The following is a 19,769-nucleotide window of genomic DNA, read 5'->3' as shown; positions in this document are numbered from 1 at the left end:
ACACCTCACCCACCTACTATTTAGGCATCTGGCCTAGATTTTGTTGCCTCTGTGCATTTAACGGAGAGCAGCATCTGTGCAGCAGGGATAGTGGTATGAATCTTTCCAAAACATGACTTCCTCTCCAGAGGAAGCCTAGGTACCAATCACTGATGGGATACTTAATGCTAATAAATGGAAAAACCAAGCACCCTTCTATAAGCATGAAGATCAAATAAAGACCAAAGGTGGGTACAAACACCACAGAGCCCCATTTACCATGGGCCAGTAGCTAAGCAGAGGCTCTGCTGCTACGATGAGACCTACAAGTCAACAGGTGTGCTCTGTATGGGCACCGTGATCCACAGTGTGATGATTGTGGTTGAGAGGTCTCTTCCCAGAGCTGCTCGGCAGGGGGACTACTTCCCTTGCTATTGCTTCCTTCTACAAAAGGAAAGCAGAAGCTTGGGTGAAGTCTTCAACAATGGGGAGAGAACTCCCACACAGATCAAGTTATACTACAAGCTTTTATACAGGTTCACAAGACTACAGGTATGAAGCTACTGATATCGGAGGGCGCAGCAAAGTATTTTATCAGTGTGTGCTTCAGGACTGTATGCTACAGCAGGGACATAAGAGATCCTGTTAGGATGATGATTCAAAACCAACTGCACGCACATTTCCAAGAACGCTGTCACGCATGGCAGGACTCAAAAGCTACAATAATGTACGCAAATATTTTCAACCCAACAATAAAAATGAATCAAAACCGCATTCGGCTCTTCTGGGTGGAAGTGTTTTCTATTATAAGAAATGAAAATGCCAAACAGGCCAAATCTTTTTGCACAGAATGAATCTTCTCCCATCGCCTTTCTGGTTGGATGCCATCACAGGCATAAACCTCCAGATGTGTCGCTGGGGTGAGTCATGTTCAGTACAACCCCATGCTTCAGGAGAGTTATACCATTCATAGCTCTGTCCTACTGATTATGGCAGAGTAATATAATAATTTCCAGAGCAACAGAGCAAGACATATTTCATGACCATTGTGGAGTATATTAGCATGAAGGAAAAGAAGAAGAAAAAAATTTTCTTACAATAAAATTTGGACCAAATCTTTTCCAGATGCACATCAGGAATGAATTTGTCTCACTGTTCTTAATTTCAGTATAGGTGAGAGATTTCCTTTTGAAATGTTTCCTTGCTGCCCTCCCAATTCTTCCTTGACTTTGCCTTTTTAATTCACTTCTACCATAAAACTGTAATCTGTAGATGGAATCAAAGAGATTCCCACAACACCAGTAAAAGACGTTGAGCAAAAGGAATAAAGGAAAGAGTGTGTGTGAGGAACTACTTTAACATACATTAAATCATATTTTGTAAGCCTCTAAAGGAATGTAAGGGAAGTAATATTAACTGTTTGGAAGGGGTTTCTAACCCAGCAGGAAAGCAAAGATTACATATTTCAAGATTCTGAAGCAAATAAGCCATGGATTTGTTTCTCCAAAACAAATTTTCTTCCAAAAATGTAAATTATGTATTTAATCTGCATCTGTACCTTACTATTGTATACATACAAATGGATACGTGCAAACCCATACAAAATGTTCTCCCTCTGCCATAATACACACAGTAATTCTAATACTAATATGCTGAATTTATTGACTAGGATTGACTCATCCTGCAAATACTTTAGAGTTTAATTCCAGTTAAAGGAGTAAGTGTTCCCTTTGCTACACACATCCCTTGGACTACATGCTTATACATTTAAGCACAGGTCTGCATTTGTGAACCTTGCAGTATACCTGAGCCTACAGCATGAAGTCTGCAGCAGGCAGACCTGAGCCTGTAAGGGAGCTTGAACTACTAATGAAATTAATTGTAGACAGGCACTTAACTTTTATTACCATATTTTTCATAATTATTTTTTTGTGGTTCCAAGACTTCAGTCATTTCACATGGCTCCAGGGACTGCACATACAGTCTCTGGTACACAGGCGTGCAAGGCTGAGTGTGCCTCTTCCTCCCAGGCATCTGAGAGCTCAGTGCAGACCCCCAGCCAGCAGCAACCTAGCCCCTGGAGACAGCCTGTGTCCTGGCTCCCACAGTACAGCTGGTGGGGCAGTTTCTGTCCCGGCCCTGGGAGAGTTTCAAGCAATAATCCTGTATCTGCTTGAAAGCCCATTCCCGGTGAGGGAGTTCAGTGAAGCCTGACCACTCAGGTGGGACCCCAAAGAGCAGCAGTCTTTGAAAACTAGAGAAGGTGAAGGCTTAGTGCCAAGGATAGTGTCACAACAGGTGTGACACAGGAGTCGTTAAAAACTGGAAACTAACCAAGCAAAAACATTTCTTGACAGTGCTCTGGACAGTGTGCTGCTGTCCAAAAGCCCTGCTGTCTTGCTGGGGGGATCTCCAGTGAGCCCCTCCAAGAAGTAAAGACCTTGACTGCTCTTCAGACCTCATCTGGTGAACCCTCCACATGATTTATAGTTCTTAAAATACTGAAAGATGCCATGAGCAGCAGGGCGAAAGGAATGTGCCAGGTGAGTCCTGCAGTCAGTCTTTAAGGTCAGAAAGCAACAAGTAGAAGCTGGAGGGCCCCACTTGAGTGGCAGGAGTCAGAGGGCAAATGAGGAGGTAAGATGGAAGGAGGGATCCCACTGGGCACCATGGGGAGAAAGAAGAGGGCTGCTTTTGTTCAGTTATTTGCAAGTTACAGAATTGTGAAAGATCAAATGTGTCAGCTTAGCAAAGCATTTCAGACCAGGCTGAAAGCAACCTCACCTCCCTAACTGTCAGCATGGTGTGAAGAGTGGGGCTGGGGTGAACACTTGTGTTTTCCTGCTGCAAGCATGCTGCTATGCTCTCAGCATCAGGAAAGCCACACACACAGACACTTGACAAGGATCTTTCCCCACACTGTGGTGTCCTCCAGCACTGACACGTTTATTTCTCTCCATTCATTATATTTCCCCAAATGGTACTTACAAGGAAAGCTCTATTTTAAGCACCTGCTCCAGTGAATAGGGAATTAAAGAGCCCTATACTGTTAGACCTCAGTTATCTCACACACTCCTGCACGTGTTAATGATTTCATAGCAGCGTAACGACATCAGCAGTGCAAGGCTGCTCCACCCACAGCCTTCAGCACCATAATACCAGTTCTGCCAGCCACACACAGCATGATCTTTATTTGTCCAGTTCTGATGTTATTTTAACACTCTACAACAAGATATGTAAAAACTGTATAAAGAGCTTTGTACATCTATGGCTTTCTTGAAAAATACCTAAGGACTTCAACTTCACCCTGCATTTCACTCTTGGAATACATCTTTTCTTTTTGCATTAATTTACTGGAGAAGCCTGTGCCTGGTAAAACCCTCGAACACCAGAAGTCTTTCTGATGCCCATATATCCACACATTGCTAGGCAAGATCTCACTTTAAAGCACATCTAACTACAACACTGCACGTTCCAAAGCACTTTGCTTTGCTGCTCCCTGATGCAAAGTCAGTTCATTCAGCCCAGAGATGACTGTCCCAGATGTTTTACAAGCCATTCATCTCCACGGTGTCTTGCTAACTGTTGGTGACAATATCACAGCATGCATTCAGGTGCTTCTCATGCACATATCCCCTGAAATTGCCATTTCCCCTAAATGCATTTGTTATTTTTATTTACGAGGTACTCGGCGAGGCTTCCAAAGGCAGAAGTGGGGAAAAGACACAGCGGGGTGAGAGGAAACATCTTTGCAGTGTCAACTTGCAGTGTCAACTTACAGTGTCACTGCAAAAATGTCAGAGAGTAAGCAACAGATTTGCTGCCCTGCAGACGTGGATAATTTTGGGTAAACCAGACGGCCAGCAGAAAGCTGATTTCTTACCATGCCACAAAGCCCTCCTACAGCGATCTCCGAGGGCAAGCCGCCCTCTCCGCCGTCGGGAGGCAAAACTCGGCTGAACGTCTGTAGGCAGAGCCTTCACTCCGGGCTACTGTTCCCGTCTGTCGGGGGATGCCTGGCCCGGGGCTGCCGTCGCAGCACCGCAGTGGGTTTCCCACGGGCGGGGACGAGCCCTGACTCTTCCCCTCCCGGAGGTCTTCCCTCCCCGGCATTCCCATCGCCCCAGCCGCCACTAAACACCATGGAGGAGCCCGGCCGGGCACTCCGCCGCCACTCACCCCTCTCGCCCGTCTGGAGGGCGCGGACGACGTCGTCGATGTCGAGGTGCCGGCTGGTCTCGTCGAAGCTGTGCACGGCCATGTGGAAGGCCTCCTCCTGGAAGACCATATGGACGCCCTCCATGGCGAAGTAGCAGCTGCGCTCGGGGTTGCTGTCGCTGTAGAGCAGCGTGGCCCGGTTCCACTGGTGGTGGCGAAAGAGGGCCAGCAGCATCTCGCCCATCTTGGCGTAGGCGGGCGCGACGCGGGTGAGGTGCGAGTACTCGCCGCCCTTGGCGCCGAAGCCGGCGGCCAGCGCGCCCGCCGACAGCATCGGCACGTCCCAGTGCGCGGCCAGCCGCGCCACCGGCGCCGCCGCGTACTCGCACACGGGCCCGAGCAGCAGGTCGGGGCGGCGGCGCTTCAGGGCCACCATGTCCACCAGGCTGAACAGGGCGCGGTTGCCGCACGCCGAGTCCTCGTAGGTGAGCTGGAAGGCGTAGCCGGGCGGCAGACCCGCGCCGCTCTCCCGCAGGCTCCGCACCGCGTACTCGATGGCCGGCCGCACCCGCCCCAGCGAGAAAAGGTAGGCGTCGTCCTGCGGCAGCAGCACCAGCACCCGGATCAGCTTCTCCTCCTCCTCCTCCGCGCCCGCGGGGCCGCCGCCCAGCGCCGCCCGCGCCGCCAGCACGCAGCAGAGGCTGCCGAGCAGCCAGGGCGGCATCGCGCCCGCCCCCCAGGAGACGCCCGAGCTCCGGCAAACTTTTCGCCCCCCCTTCCCCACCCGCCTCGAAATTGTTCGGTCGTGCTTTATTTCTCAGGTGCTTGGCGGATTCACAACCTGCCCCTCCCCACCCCGCCTGCGGGTCACGGACGGAGCATCTCGGCTCTGCTTTTCTCGTTCTCTTATAGATAGACGACTATTACTATGGTCACTTGCCCCCCGCGCCGGATCCCCCCGCGGGGCTGCCGGGCTGCGCCCTCCCCGCTTAAGTAGCGCGGGAGCGGCGGCGGCGTCTCCGCACGCCCGCGCGGCGCGGCCGGGTTTGTGCGCAGGGAGGAGCCGGCCCGGGCGCTCCCTCCCGCCCGCCCCCTCCCTGCGGCCCCCCCGCCCCGCACACCTCCGCGGGCGGGCGGGGGGTGTCCTTATCGCATACATCACACACTGGTGTGTGTGTAATTCCTGTACCTTCCTGCTCGGCTGCTGCCCTCCTTTGCCAAGCGAGTCCTCGCAGTAGGGGCCAGGGAGTAAAGAATCACATTGCACTTTCATTTTTTTCTCAAATATTTTTTGGGGGTTCCTCCGGCTTAAGCTGTCCTTTATTGCATAAGGAAGGCTTTTGAGGCACCCCGAGGGCTCAAGGGTCGGCGCTCGGCAGGGCTGTGGGATTTGGGGAAGGAGGGGTTGCAGCACCAGCACCAGGGGATGCAGGCGGCAGCCTGAAGGGCGCTGCGGCAGGGCACAAGCAGGGCTGCCCTGCTCCCGTTTCCTCACCTGGAAAGGTGCCCGTGCACAGCATAAGCCTACGGGGAAGTTGACGCTGGATCTGTGACCCCTGCCTATGTCTCTCTGGGGTCTTTCTGAGTCCCCCGTGCCAAGAAAGTCTAGATGCCGGGTTTTGTCATTTCCCACTGTGTTGAAAGACACAATTTCGTGCCCCAAGCAACGGAGGTTAACCCCAGTGAAGAAGAGTTATGAGATTATTTTATTAGGAAAAAAACTTTTGGAATTTCTGTGACAACACTGCCTAGTCATAGAACTAGGCATCTACTGAACATCCCTGTTCAGTTCTACTCACTGGCCTAAAGCTGCTATGCTTCAGATTCTGTTAGCCTTTTCTGGAATAAAGGAATGTGAAATGTGCAAGATGTTTTGTGAAAGAGGCTTTGCAACACCTGATGCTTTTTGACAGCAATATCCTAAAGGATGGCGCTCTGTGGAGCTTTGTGTGCCCTATAGCAGCATGCATCCTGAGAGCAGGGCTGCACAGTTTGATGTTTTATAGTTGTTAGAGAGTGCCAGGTTTGCATTCGAAAGGTGAGTGAACTGCTCCTGGCTTTACAGAAGGGGTTTGTTTAGTTCAGCACAGAGGTCGTTGTCAGGGCAGTATGTGTAAACTTAATTTTTGTTGCTGCCTTTGCTGTGCAGGCTATGAATGGGAAACCTGCACTCCTGTGGTGACCATCTGCTCACCTTTAAGATGCCTCAATTAAATAAAGAAAGCTCAAAGCGCTCGTGCAATTACAACCGAGAAGTGGAATGAAAACAGCAGATAACACGATGTATAGAAATAATCATCAACATTTATCTAACAAGGCCTGGTAAAATAAAGAAGCTCAGAAATTCAAAGATGGGTAGTGTCTCTGAGAAATGTGCCTCTCGAGGTTTTATTTGATTACTGAATCAAACTTCAGAGTGTTCTTGAAGATTACATAAACATCCACCCTGGTGAAGCTGGTTTTGTGTGTTCCTGTGCTGTAAGTTATGTCAGGCATTTTTTGTTGTAAATGACTCCATATAGCATAGAGGAGATTAAGCAGAATGTTACAATATACAACACGCCAGCCATCTTCACCACAAAGCTTGCAAAAACATTTTCTTAAGACACAGTTTGAAATGCTGACCTTTGTAGTCATTGCTTTATGGTGACCCTACAGATGTGTTTACAGCACCAAAATATGGTTGGATCTCTCTTGATTTCCTTTTTCCCCCAGCAGAATATCTTTTTCATTTTACATGTGAGCTCCATACTCTCCTAGCTGTCTTATTTGAGCGTAAGCTGTGTAAACACAACAGAAGAGATAGTAAGCCCATAAATCACAGGGACGCTGCCCCTTTACATGGGCTGCTCCTTGTAAGGTAAAGTACTGCTGGGAATGAGTAAGAGTGGGAGAAGCAGGGCCAGCATGAGGCAAAACAAGAAACAAAAGGCATCTAGCCAGAACTGTATAGCAGTAGTAGTGTCAAAGTCCAATTTCAGTGTTTTCATAAAAATGTATGTAGTTCTTGCCCACCTGAGGAGTTGCATCCAGCGTTATGGGAGTCAGTGTCTCTGTGGGCCTAGAGTGCTATAAACATTTCTGGTGTTCCCCTTTGCCCTAAGTGTTTTTCTAAAGAAGAACCCCAGCCTGTGATTGACTTAGTTTTCTGAGCCAGGAAGTTATGCATGAGAATTTAATTGTTAATCCCAATTCAAAATGTCACTTAATACACCATCATCAGTTCACTTACAGTATTTTCCATAGGTCTAAATTCAGCATTTCTCCACAGACATTATTCTTTTCAGCTACATAAATGCTTTTTAATAGGAACAAATCCTGCAGTTGCGGATTTGTAGCAGGCAGAATGCCCGCAGACTGCAGTGAGAACAGAGATTTCAGGCTGGACCGTTAGGACTAAAGTAATTTCGGACACAGGCTATTTTCCCCCCAGTTTGAAATAACTCAAACACAAGTCAAGAATCACTTGACTCGCTCCAGCTAGTGTTAGCAGCAGCCTGAGCTGCCTGATGCCGATTCAGAATTTTTTTCACAGATGGGTTCGCTGAAAACACAGTCCCACCTACAGGCTGAAAAGATGAAATACTGTAACACCGCCTGTACTGCAAACATACCCTGCCACTCAGACTTGCAAACTCTTCCCCTGTTTTTCAAGAAATCTATTATCTTTTTATTTTAAGGAATCTATACTCTTTTGGAACACACCTAAAGGATTTCTAAATGCATCATGATGTATCTTATGTCTCTTTTTGTGTTTTGTGACCTTACCTTCATATACTTCTGTTATGTAAAAAATCAACACAGTTTTCAAGTGAAAACACTGCAGCATGAAAACCCAAGATGAGCCAATCTGATGCTAAAAAAATAAATGGAAAGGGGACATATTTATTTGTTGTCCTTTTAAGTGGCACCAACTTCTGTGGAGATACGTGTATAAGAACCACAAGATCACAAAACTGCACACAAAACATAGGTGTACATACATACAGATGTATATATACACACATGCATAGTAAAAACACTTTGCTACTCTTGCTACCTTAACAACTTTCACTTCACAACAGAAAGTACGGTAAAGGCAGACAGGTGGACATCATTTTTCTTTTACAAATGAAATGCTAGGATGAAAAACCGGCCCCCAGTCTTTTCTTTTCCATAAATAATAAAGGTTAAACTTCTTGTCATGAATGTTTAAGGAGGAACAATACTTCTGTCTGCTGCTTGCCACTCCAGACAACATGCAACATGGGCAAAACGCAGCTTTATACACAGCAAATGCTAGTTCCATTAGTCATTAATGTTTTACGGAATACTTTTCGTTCCACTGAAGGCTTTGAAAGAACATAATGATTAGAAGTTGACATCACAACCTTCCAGATAATATTTATTTACAAGAGAGATGTTTTTGCAATTGTTTTCACTTAAACAAGTATCCTTACATTTCCTCTTTTCCAAGTAGTTTTAGTTAGGAAAGTAATATTAAGAATACAACTATTGTATTTTTTTAACAGTGTAACCCCTTATGCATTACCTTGAGTCATATTGCCTGCCTGCTAAACTCACTTTCCTCTTCTGACTGGACTATGTTAGAAAATATTCATTTTGTTTAGGCAACCAATTTCTGTATTTATAGACAATATCTGGATATAGATAAGGTCTGAGTACAGAACAGACTTTTATGTTAACTAAACTAAATTAAGAGGATAAATCATCTTGGCTTGGATCCAAGTTGTTGCTGTGATTTTCACTTCTGCTTTCATTTCCCTGTCTTAGACAGATCAGCACTGGATGGTCACTGGAGTGCACAAGATGATTGCCACCTTGTTCCTCATGTGCACCTGCCTCCATCAAACAACCACACCATAGTTTGAGATAAGGAGTGAGTGGTGAAAAACAAACGTCATCTGTGCCTTACCAACATCATGGCATTTCTGTCCAAAGGATTTAAAAGGCTTTGGAGGGCAAAGATCATTTCTGCTTGAGATTTAGTAACTCTACAATAGGTACCCATATTGCATATAAAAGAAAACTTAGAAATACTGTCACATGTCCCTCAGAAACAGAGCTGGCATCAGATATCTCACACCACTAACAACCAAAGAGCTGGATTGCTGTTATGTGTCGTCTCATGACAGGGACTATTCCAGAGTCTACTTTCACATGTATTACCATACAAGAGGAACAGAATTCTCGCAACATAAAGAAACCAGATATCTATGCTTTCTCTGGATATTCAGCTCTGCAGGCAGTGTCAGTTTACATAGTACTATCATCCCAGCAACTGATTGATCTTTAAGAATATTCTGAGGGAAAATGTGGATTATTTTTTAAACCAAATCTGTTCATTGATATGGTTTGTGGTTGTGTTGGCATGGCAGAGCAAGAGATCTGAAACAACAGCAGCAAGACACCAGAGATGAGAGGCAGGAACTCCTTAGTGAAAATTAGTACTGAGAGCTCTGTATATCTTTTCTCTTGCATGTTAGTTAATGATTAAATTATGGGGAATGCATAGAAAAAACCATTTTTAATACTATTGACAGATCTTATTCCAATGAGCTGATACAAAAAACAGTTTAAATATGTAATTAAATAAAAATATGTGCTTCAGGAGTTCTGTAATTTCCAGTTTATTAAATCACTAATGTGGTTAAAAAAAAAAGAATGTAGGGACTTGGTGCAATACACAGTTGCCATTTGTCATCACATCACAGGAATGGGAACAAATGAGATTACTGAGTGAGGACAAAAGCTCCAGGAACAGATGAGTGGATGGAGGAAAGCAAAGTACAGATCAAAGAGTGGGGTGCCAGTAGTCAATAAAGAGATACTGCAAAGCAAGTCAAAAAAGGAGATCTTACAATTCAAGAAATCCTGCAAACTGGCAAACTGGCCATTTCACACATCAGTTAATGTAATTTAAATCGACCAAGATGGATAAGGCCTCAAAAAAATAAAGTGAACAGAGCTTCACAGATTCTAGTTCCTGCTAAAAGGCAGGAACTCAGCAGCGATCACTTCTTCAGGCTGCCAGAAGGAGAGGGGGAGGAAATGGAGGTGTCCTCACGCTCTATGCAAAAACAGAAAGGCCTTTCGGAAGTGTGGCTTGTATTTGCACACTGACAACGGAGACCTCTGGAAAGTGATACATTCTTTACATGCAGTTTATAATTTATTTCTTAAGAGTCTGCTTGTTCTTTCCATTAGTTTATGTTTTGCTCTTGCTGACAGCGTAAGTGCTTTTATCACACACACAGAGATAAAAAATCTGCTTGAAAATATTTAACTCATTCTCCTGTATGTGTACTTGTAGACTAAGGCCAAAAGGACATAAGTATTCCTTATATTTGTAAAAAAAATACTTCTTCATGTCTTTTGCTGCCAAAGCCAACAGAAAGAGCAAACATACACAGTGGTGGAAATGCTAGCAAGAATTAGACATCTTTCTGAAGAAGTAAGCAAGAAGTTCACTTCACTTAAATGTGAAGTTTTCACATTAAAAAAACAAGCACAGAAAATATTGGTGTTTAATTCTTTTTGTCTTCAACCTTAATTGTTATACTGTTCTTCTTTTAACACCGGACAGATCTTTTTAGGCAGATGAATTTGGCCAATTTAATTTTCTCAGAGGCAGCTGGGAGCCGGTCCAACATAGGACAGAGAAGAGCAAGACCCCAATGTAATTTGTAGCTGAAGTGGAACTATTGGATTACTGTGCAGAACTGCAAAAATCAATTGAACTGCCATGAGTAAAAAAAAAAGGCAAAAAAAAGACTTCAGGTCATGCCCATTCTGGCAGTACCTGATGTGAAAGACGGGGCTTTCTGGCTGGGTTCTGCTGCCAGACTTTACTGCCCTTCCAGATATGTCAGAGCAAATGCGTGTGTAATTGCTATTTACCCTCATTCTGTCAGCCCAATTTGAGAGTAAAAGGTGTTTCTGCTAAACTAGGTCATTAAAACCGGGCTAGGGAGCAGATCCACAGGAAGAAATGCCAAGAGGCTGGAGGGGGTGATAATCTCTGGTGGAGAAAACAGGTCCAGGTGAGCTGCAGCAACATTTCTTATCCCAAGGCAGCTGCACCGGAGATGGCATATTGGGCTTAGGTGATCTAGATGATAAAATACATAAATATATGTAGAAAATATGTAAATTTTACTCTATTTCCTTTTCTTGTGGTTAATCCTTGGTGCCAACATTGAACAGTGCGATTGTTTAAAGGGGTGATTTACCCTATGATGTTTGTGAAAGGAGAGCTTTATGTAGCAGCACAGGCTGTGTATGATGAATGATGCAGTGCTTTTCATTAAAGGGAGAATCACAAGAAGACAGAGCCAGAATCATGACAAACAAAATGGGGAGACATCAGGGAGACAGGAGAGCAATCAGAAGTGCAGCTAGTTGTGATAATAATCAATTTATTGAAACAAAAAACTTTGTATTAATATAGGCTGCATTTATTACTGATCACTTCCATGATTAAATGAAACTGTGTAAAACTAGAAGGATATTTCAAGCTGGTTCTACCTTGATTTTACCCTGTGTTTGGTTCTTGCCCAAAAAGTCATTAGCTGTTAACAAGGGAGGAAAGAGTACATGTTAAAAATCTATGACCAACAAACTGGAGCGGTTGTTTGAAGCAAAAGAAACAATGTGCTCCTGCCCAGTGTTTTTCCCTTCAGGGAAGTGTACAGAAAAGCAGGACACAGCACAGAATGGAGCTGCTGATCCTAACAAGCCACCAACTGAAGGTGAATGAGCGATACAATGCTGTTATATCAGCTGAACTGCTCTATGTGAGATGTGAGCAATAGTTCTCTCTGCTCTGCAGGAATACTGTGCTTGTTTGAAGCATCATTGTTTTGAGAAAATCACAGACTGGACAATTCAGAAGGCAAGAACCAGTGTCAGGAAGCATGTTCCCTGAAACAGATTAAAATAATAAGTGTGCTTAGTCTATGAAAGAAAAGAGTGAAAAGATATGTTGTGGTCCTTCCATATGGAGCAGATGTTTCAAAGTTAGTGATTCTGTTCCATGATATTGCCAAGACATCCCATCCCATTCTTCTAGGTAAACTGTGAATAAATTTAAATTTGTCCTCTTGGAATATCATTTTCCTCTGATCAGCACCTAACAATGGAGTCCCTGAGGAATCCACCTTGTGGCAGCTACTGCTAACTAAGGAGTTTTCTGTTCTCTATCCCTGTTGTTATAAAATCTTGAAATAATTTACCAGTTTAGTATTATTTCTAGTAGTATTCCAAATACTTCGAAGTGAAAAGGACACAAAGAAAAAAGCTTTTATATGACTTGTCACAAGAGGTTTGACAAAATTCACAGTTATTGTGTACCTCTTTTCATCAGCTTTCATGTGTTCCTTTATTTGAAGCAATGATATTGGATTGTGTCCATGAAACATCACTAGAAAGGGATGTTAATGAGAACATCACCAGAACATTTGAGTCATAGCTAAAAAGAGAAACCAAGAACAGACTTCTCAAATAAAATAAGTTTCACTGGAAATGTGTGAAATTAGGTCACTACTGCAAGGAAAAATATGGTCAAAGAGAACAAAATCCTAGAATGCAATATCTGACTTCCCTGTATTGTCTGCAATTTCCTCCCAAAATTGTCAGATGGAGCATTAGCAGGAGAAGATAATGCAAGCATTTTTCATCCCTTGGTATCTGGAGATAGTTTCCAGTGCTACGGAGTATGATGGAGATTGCTTGGAATAAGAAATTGAATCTGGAAAATCAAAGGTTATGGACTGTACCAAGGAAATTACTGGAAAATGCATTTCTTGCTTGTAACTGGATTATGTAGAAAATTCCTCCATGTGCCATGTCATGCCATGGCATGGAGGACTTGGCTCACAAAAAAGATGGAGGAACAGTTCAATCTCAGTAATATTATAGAAACAGAAAATGCTATTCTGAGGGAAAAAATACCAGTAATGCCTGTAAGAAAAAAAGGGAATTCCATGATCACAAACATATCTGACAAAACCCACATTCTCAGACTTTGAATTCTGAAATACACACAAAAATGAAACATAATTGTTTTTTGTTTGAAAAAAAAAAGGTTAACAAAAACGTAGTTTGTATTCTGGAAAATTCCACATATGAGCAAAGAAGTTTTATATAGTGCAATAACTTGGTGATGCTTAATTATAGTAAAAGCTAGTTTTAATTTGGTTACAAAAACCAAGGATGCGTCCAAGATTGTTTGGCAAAAATGTATCACTGTGATTTTTAACATTGTGTTTAAGGACAGTCAAGGACATGTGATTTTAATTTTTTTTCTTAGTTTATCACCCTCCTCTTCAGTATATGAAATAGCTAACATTTTATTTTCCTTGTAAAATGACTGGTGCCTTACTGTTTGATCTTCACCTATGAACAGGAAATGGAAGGCAGGAGCTCTGGATCCACATCTCACAGCCCAGTCACAAGACTGAGAGTGGAGACCAGAGTGAGAGTCACGACTGCCGACAGCACATTTTTTCTGAGACCAATATCCAAAATAAAAGCTTTAAATAAAAAATAACAATAGTTTAAAGTGCAAATCTTACTGGAAAATAGAATTACAGACTCGGAGGAATCTGCTATTATACTGTGAAGCAGGGGCAGTTTCTCCTAAAGGTAGGAGTCTGGAAAAGTATCTTAACCCTAGATACATCAATTAATAATGGATTAATAACATGCCTCCCAAAATGACATGTCTGAGCTCTATGAAAAAAATACAGGAAAGAGCTGAGTTTATTTGAATGCATGCACACCTACTACTTTTTATGATGTGAGACAAAATATTGTTGGGTCAGCTATACGTATGCTAAAACATTTTAACCAAGTGAACTAGGGGTAAAATTGAGATGCAGGGGAAATGAGACATGAGTTATAATTGGTGTGTTTGTTATAAAGAAGCAGAAAGCCAAATCTTGTCTTTATTGAACGGAGAAAAAGCGGGGGGAGGGAGGCAAGGGAAATCACCCAGCATCTCTTCTTTAAAAGGCCCAAGGATTCCTAGTAAAAATCTGATGCACATCTGATGTCAAGGAGTAAACCCTGGTTTAAAGTTTCACCTGGAATTTGTAACCTCTGATCTCAGCACCTGTAACTATAAGCAATGAAACTGGTTGTCTCCTACATTTGACCAAATACACCTCATTGTGTTTTACTCGAAAAACCTGCCTGGCCATAGAGAACAAACTGACCCTGAGCAATTTGAATGTATTATCTGCACTGCTGCAGGTATGAAGGGGGCAAAAGGGGCAAGTGGAGAGGACCTGCATCCCGGGGAACACAGGTGGGACGAGGCTGTCTCTGTGAAGTGTGCTTTCAATCTACAAAACGTCTGGGACTTCTTCTGTTAGTGAGGATTTTCTCCCTAGCATGCATGAGTATTTATCTCTCCTGGAAAAAGCAGAAACGAGGCTGGCATTTGGGCAAACCTCTTGGTGCATGAAGATGACCAGACTATATACGATAGTGGCTGTACACAAAGCCCTCATGGATATAGAAACAAACCCAAATTGTCTCCTTTTTTTGTGTGTGAAAAAAAGTTATTTTTCTTGTCCTTCTAAAAATATAAGTATTTTAATAATAAGGCACCAAAAGCTGAAATAATATCAAATGTCAAGGCTTAGATTAGTTTTCCCAGCATGTTCCAGTTTGAATCAGGACTTCAGTCATTTTCACAATATTTAAATGTAATGTCAAATTTATTTTTTTATTTACCTTCACACATTTTTCAATTTCTAAGTATACATTTCTAAGAGAGTTATACTGGACTTCTAAGAGAAGTCTACTGCTTTGTTGCATTAGCCCAAGTGAAATTAATACAACAGAAAACTGCACAAAAATATTTCAATTCTCAAACATGAAATTCTCATATTTGTAAGATTTTTTAATTTTGAGATGACAACTCTTAGCTTGAAGTGAGTTTATGGAAATCCACTGGACCTGGAATTCAAATTATGTATTTTGAACTCTCAATGTAAATGGGTGGCGTTCATACAATTTGATTTTCAAATTAATGCAGAGTTTGTGAAATCAGTAAATACTCTACAGTGAATAGAGTTGATTTAATGTACACAAATATAAACAAACACAGACATTTTACAGAAAGCCTAGTGCTGTATTACAAGTCAGACTGTTTCCCTAGAACAGATGGTGCAAGTAAATGGTGTAAACGTGTTACATTCATTGCTCTAAAGTTTTATTTGCATTTTGATTTGATTTTGATTTTTAGTTTTCCTAAATGAAATATAAGCCAAGTAACACTGCAATTCCAGTAGAAGTTTCTGACCACATTTTTCCCAACAAACTTCACATGAACTAGAAACATCTATTCATTGCTGATAATCATTAAAGCACACTGAAATCAATTTACACTATTAGAGCATGGTTGAATTTAGTCGCACAACTAAACTCGCTTAAGAGCGAGGTCAGTAAAACAGTAATTTAATTTTGTGCTTTCTGTCATAAATTCTATTTCCTAAAGCCAAGAGCCTTGAGCTGAATTTGAGCTTCTCATCAGATCAGCATGTTTCGCTGCTGCCATCTTGTGGCAAAAGGGACAGTTTCCCAATTGCTTTTGAGATGCTTAATAGCTTTTTCTCTTGATCAGCATCACTATACATTTTTGTTCATTTTGGCGTTACATAATTTGTCTATAAGTTTTGCGATGTTCTGTCTGTTAGACACTTGTAATTTGTCCGCCTGAAAAAGATTGTAGGAGATACTGCAAATATAGAAGTTAGTATTATGAAATACCATTTGTTAATAAACACTGTATTGCTAGAAAAGATCACACATACATTATTAAATGTAGCTCTTTAATAAATGTTTTTGCCCATATTTATGCTACTCATACATTACTTTCAGACAACAAATGAACTATCCAGATCTAGGCCTGATTCTGTCTTTAGGTTCCTATTTACTACACCTTTCCATTTTCATATTTCAACAAATAGATTAAAATATTTGCATTATTTTTCAAGCTCCTGCATTTGTGGTCAAATAGCCCAGTGACATTCTCTTGACCATCCTTCACCACTACATAACCAGTACTTGAAAGCTATACAAAACTTCCCTTTTTTTCCTGAACCTTTGGCTCATAGCACTTAAGTCCATGGAGCCTGAGGTGCCCCGATATCCATCTGAGCACATTTTAGACACTCTAAACTCCCCAATCACTGCTGCAGATGAACAGAAGGCAGTTGTTGCAGGGAGTGGAAGTTGGGTGCTCTGCAAGCAGCAGAGGCCCAAGGCAAGGCCTGCCCTGTGATTTACTCTCTTCAAAGTAAGGATGCTATGCCAGGATTTCTTGAGAACATGAAATCTGGTAATGAACATCTTGCTTAAACTAAATTACTGGGTGAGTAAGGTTACCAAACACACCTAAGGCCTTGGGACTGGCCACTCTGGTAGTCCATAGCCACCTGAGATTGTGCTGCAAGATAGTAACCTTCCTAAATGAAAACATTATTATTAGCTGAGAACAACAGCAGGGAGAGGAAGGAAAGAAGGTTACAGAGCAAAACCCGTAACTGCTATCACATCCTTTCCTTAGAGGTGTCTGTAGCTTCCAAGCTACTGAGCTGAGGCTTCCCTTGGGACAGCTGCAGGCACTCCTGCAGTTCAGGTCTGACACAACCACCTCAGAATCTCTTACGCATCTTTTTTTTTTCCTCTCCCCTGGGAAATCAGACACTGATCAATCCTATTTTTTAAAATTTGTTTTAATTTCAGTCTCTTTTGCAAAGAGTACGCCCATTCACTGCTCCATCCCTGACTGAACGTCTGCATCAGGGGGAATCGTAGCTAGGTATACCTGGGTGCTGCAGTCAGTCCAGAGAAGGGCGACGGAGCTGGGGAAGGGTCTGGGGCATAACTCTGATAAGAAGCAGCTGAGAGAGCTGGGGGTGTTTGGAGAAAAGGAGGCTCAGGGGGAACCTTATCAGTCTCTACAGCTCCCCGACAGAAGGCTGTAGCCAGGTGGGAATCCGCCTCTTCTCCCAGGGAACAAGGTACGGGACAAGAGGACACAGTCTTCAGCTGCGTCATGGGAGAATTAAGCTGGGTATTAGGAGGAACTTCTCCATAGAAAGGGTAATTAGACACTGGAATGGGCTGCTCAGGGGGGTGGTGGAGTCACCGTCCCTGGAGGTGTTCAAGCAAAGTCTGGACATGGCACTCAGCGCCGTGGTCTACTTGACAAGGTGGCGTTCGGTCACAGGTCGGACTCGCTGATCTCGGGAATCTTTCCCAGTTTAATTGATTCTGTGATTCTTCCCGCGACAGCGAGCAGAGCGCGGTTGTAGGAGCGCCGGGCCCCACTCGCCGCCCTCAGGGGCGCGGACAGAGCCTGGGCCGTGTCCAGCCGCCGCAGCCCGTCACGGGCCGCCTTCAGCCGCACCACCGCAGGACAGCGCGATCGCCCCGCTCGGCTCCATCATCCCCGCGGGGGCCGGGCCGGGCCGGGGTTGCATCAGCCACGGGGCCGAGCGGCGCCTGCGCCGGGCCGCGCCCGCCCCTTCCCGGGCGGCTCCGCGCGGCCATGGCGGGCGCTGAGGGCCAGGTGCGCCCCGCGGCTCGGCAGCGGGGGTTGCGCTGTCAGGAGGCTGGGGGCGGGCGGCAGACGGAGCTGGGCCTCTTCCCGAGGATTTCCCCAGCTCCGGAGGGCGGTGGGATGTGCCCCCAGGAAAAGGAGCAGGGAGCTGGGCTTTGCGGGACGAGGATGTCGGGTCTTTTCCGTGGTGTATGGGGCAGGGGGGAGTTAAAGCGCCTTAGGTGTGAGCGACTGCCGGGGCATGACTGAACAGTGCTCGCCTTCCGCAGGTGGACGCTGGGCGAGAGAATAAAGCAGACTGCGGTAAGAAGAAGATGAAGGAAGGGGCTGGCGATGGAGGGCGGTCGGAGGTGAGCAGCCCCTCGGCCGCGGGGGTGGGAGGATGCGGAGTCCTCGTTGCTTCTCTGTGCGCTGCTGGCTTTGCTACTGTTTGTCCTTCTGAAGTATTTTATCAGGCCTTACAGTTACATCTCCCACAGATTGCCATGAAGTGGCACTGTTCTGTTTTACACTGAGTTGCATTGGTGTAATAGGAGAGCAGCTCAGATTCCCATAGCTGGGCTAGGTGATGCTTTTCCCTCTGCCCCTTTGCAGCCAGAGGCAGGCAGCAGATCTCGGAGGTGAAGAACGCCTGCGTGAGGTGCTCTTGTCTATTTCGTCTTCGTGGTGGCACCTCGTGGCCCTCTGACTCCACGGAGGGCCAGCGGCTAGTCAGCAGCAGTCCTGAGCCAAGTTCTTGGCTGTGTCCAGGCGGATAGTCCTGACGTCATTACACGTGTTTAAACTAGAGTCAGTTCCTGTCTGGGTGGCTCAGACTAGAGTGTTCCCTCAGTTTTTCGACCTAATAAGAAAAACCTGTTTTTACATTGAACTTCTACACTCTTTTCTAGTTGATTTTTTTCTTCACATAGTTTGTTAAACAGGTGTTTAATGATGTAGTTGTTTGGTAACATGTGTGGTTTATTGAACAGGTGTACAGTGGTACAGATTTCATTAAGCTGAGGCCTTACGATATTCCAGGTTACGATGTAACCTGAAATAATGGTGATTATTTGCTAGTTATAGCACCTGTAGATAGCATCACATAGCTGCTTATGAAAAGTGTGTCTGTTGTGTTGGCATTCTTGACATGATGTGCTATCAGATTAATGATCTATTAATCATTTTCCTTTGTCTTTATCACATACAGCTGAATCCCTGGCCTGCATTTATCAATGAGCGTTTAGAGATGTACAATAAACTTAAGGCTGAACATGATGCACTCCTTGCAGAAAGAGCTGCAAATGACAGTAAACCCATCAAAGTTACATTACCTGATGGCAAGCAGGTTGATGCTGAATCCTGGAAGACTACTCCGTATCAAATTGCTTGTGGAATTAGGTATGTTTCTATTCTGTGATACTACACAATCATTTTCAGACAGTGGGCTTAAGGGGATATAGTTTTTTTTGTCGTTTATCTCACGTCTTCTCAAAGCATCTTGTATACAATAAACTGAACGTAACTAGTAGGGTTTTAGCTTTGGAGTGCAATTTTCTTTTGCCTTATAAAGATACAGTTTCTAAAATTAAATAAGAATAAAACTGAGATCTTTTAGACACATCCTAATAGCATATTTTTCCATGCAAGTACTGGTGTTGCATTAAGAACTGATTTGCTAGTAAATTATCAGATGCATTTTCCAGCACTGCAAACCAGTTTGCATTGACCTGAGGAAGATGGCTGCTGGGTTATGTTTCAATTGATTACAGAGAAAATTAACAGTATGAGTATTCTTCACTATTATTTGCATGGGAGATACCTGTTAAAAAGAGCATTGCACATCTCCAGGTTACTTATACCTGCTGTGGAGTATTTTTGAGTGATACATCCTGACATTTAAATTGCAAAGATGGGGTGATTCCTAAAGGTGAAAGGCCCCTTTTTTTTTTTTCCTTCCATAATAATGGAATTGGAACCTTTTTTTCACCTCCTTGTAATTAGAACCTTCTTTGGTTTTGTGATTTGGGATCAAGAAAAGGGTATTTTGCCTAGTGGCTACAAGTAGTAAAGCTAC

General features: G+C 43.8%; 2 protein-coding genes across 4 annotated transcripts in view; one reads left to right on the top strand and one right to left on the bottom strand.

The window, feature by feature from the left end:
* Positions 1 to 5,157, bottom strand: part of NPR3 (natriuretic peptide receptor 3) — a 45,732-nt gene extending 40,575 nt beyond the window's left edge. Inside the window, exon 1 of one of the 2 annotated variants that reach the window (XM_039566564.1) lies at positions 4,159 to 5,157. In XM_039566564.1, coding sequence (XP_039422498.1) covers positions 4,159 to 4,861 — 703 coding nt within the window. In that variant the 5' untranslated portion in view covers positions 4,862 to 5,157. The remainder of the gene's footprint in view (positions 1 to 4,158) is intronic. The other variant, XM_039566563.1, reaches the window with a different exon arrangement.
* The window catches only part of TARS1 (threonyl-tRNA synthetase 1), a 27,867-nt gene continuing 12,743 nt past the window's right edge, over positions 4,646 to 19,769 (top strand). Inside the window, exons 1-3 of one of the 2 annotated variants that reach the window (XM_039566562.1) lie at positions 4,646 to 4,723; positions 17,983 to 18,063; positions 18,903 to 19,093. In XM_039566562.1, coding sequence (XP_039422496.1) covers positions 18,028 to 18,063; positions 18,903 to 19,093 — 227 coding nt within the window. In that variant the 5' untranslated portion in view covers positions 4,646 to 4,723; positions 17,983 to 18,027. Of the gene's footprint in view, positions 4,724 to 17,663; positions 17,723 to 17,982; positions 18,064 to 18,902; positions 19,094 to 19,769 lie in introns of those variants that run through there. The other variant, XM_010395145.4, reaches the window with a different exon arrangement.

Source organism: Corvus cornix, chromosome Z (genome assembly GCF_000738735.6).
Source record: "Corvus cornix cornix isolate S_Up_H32 chromosome Z, ASM73873v5, whole genome shotgun sequence".
NCBI classification, from domain to species: domain Eukaryota; kingdom Metazoa; phylum Chordata; class Aves; order Passeriformes; family Corvidae; genus Corvus; species Corvus cornix.
The sequence above is the reverse complement of the archived record's forward strand: the minus strand, read 5'-3'. Positions and strand labels throughout refer to the sequence as shown.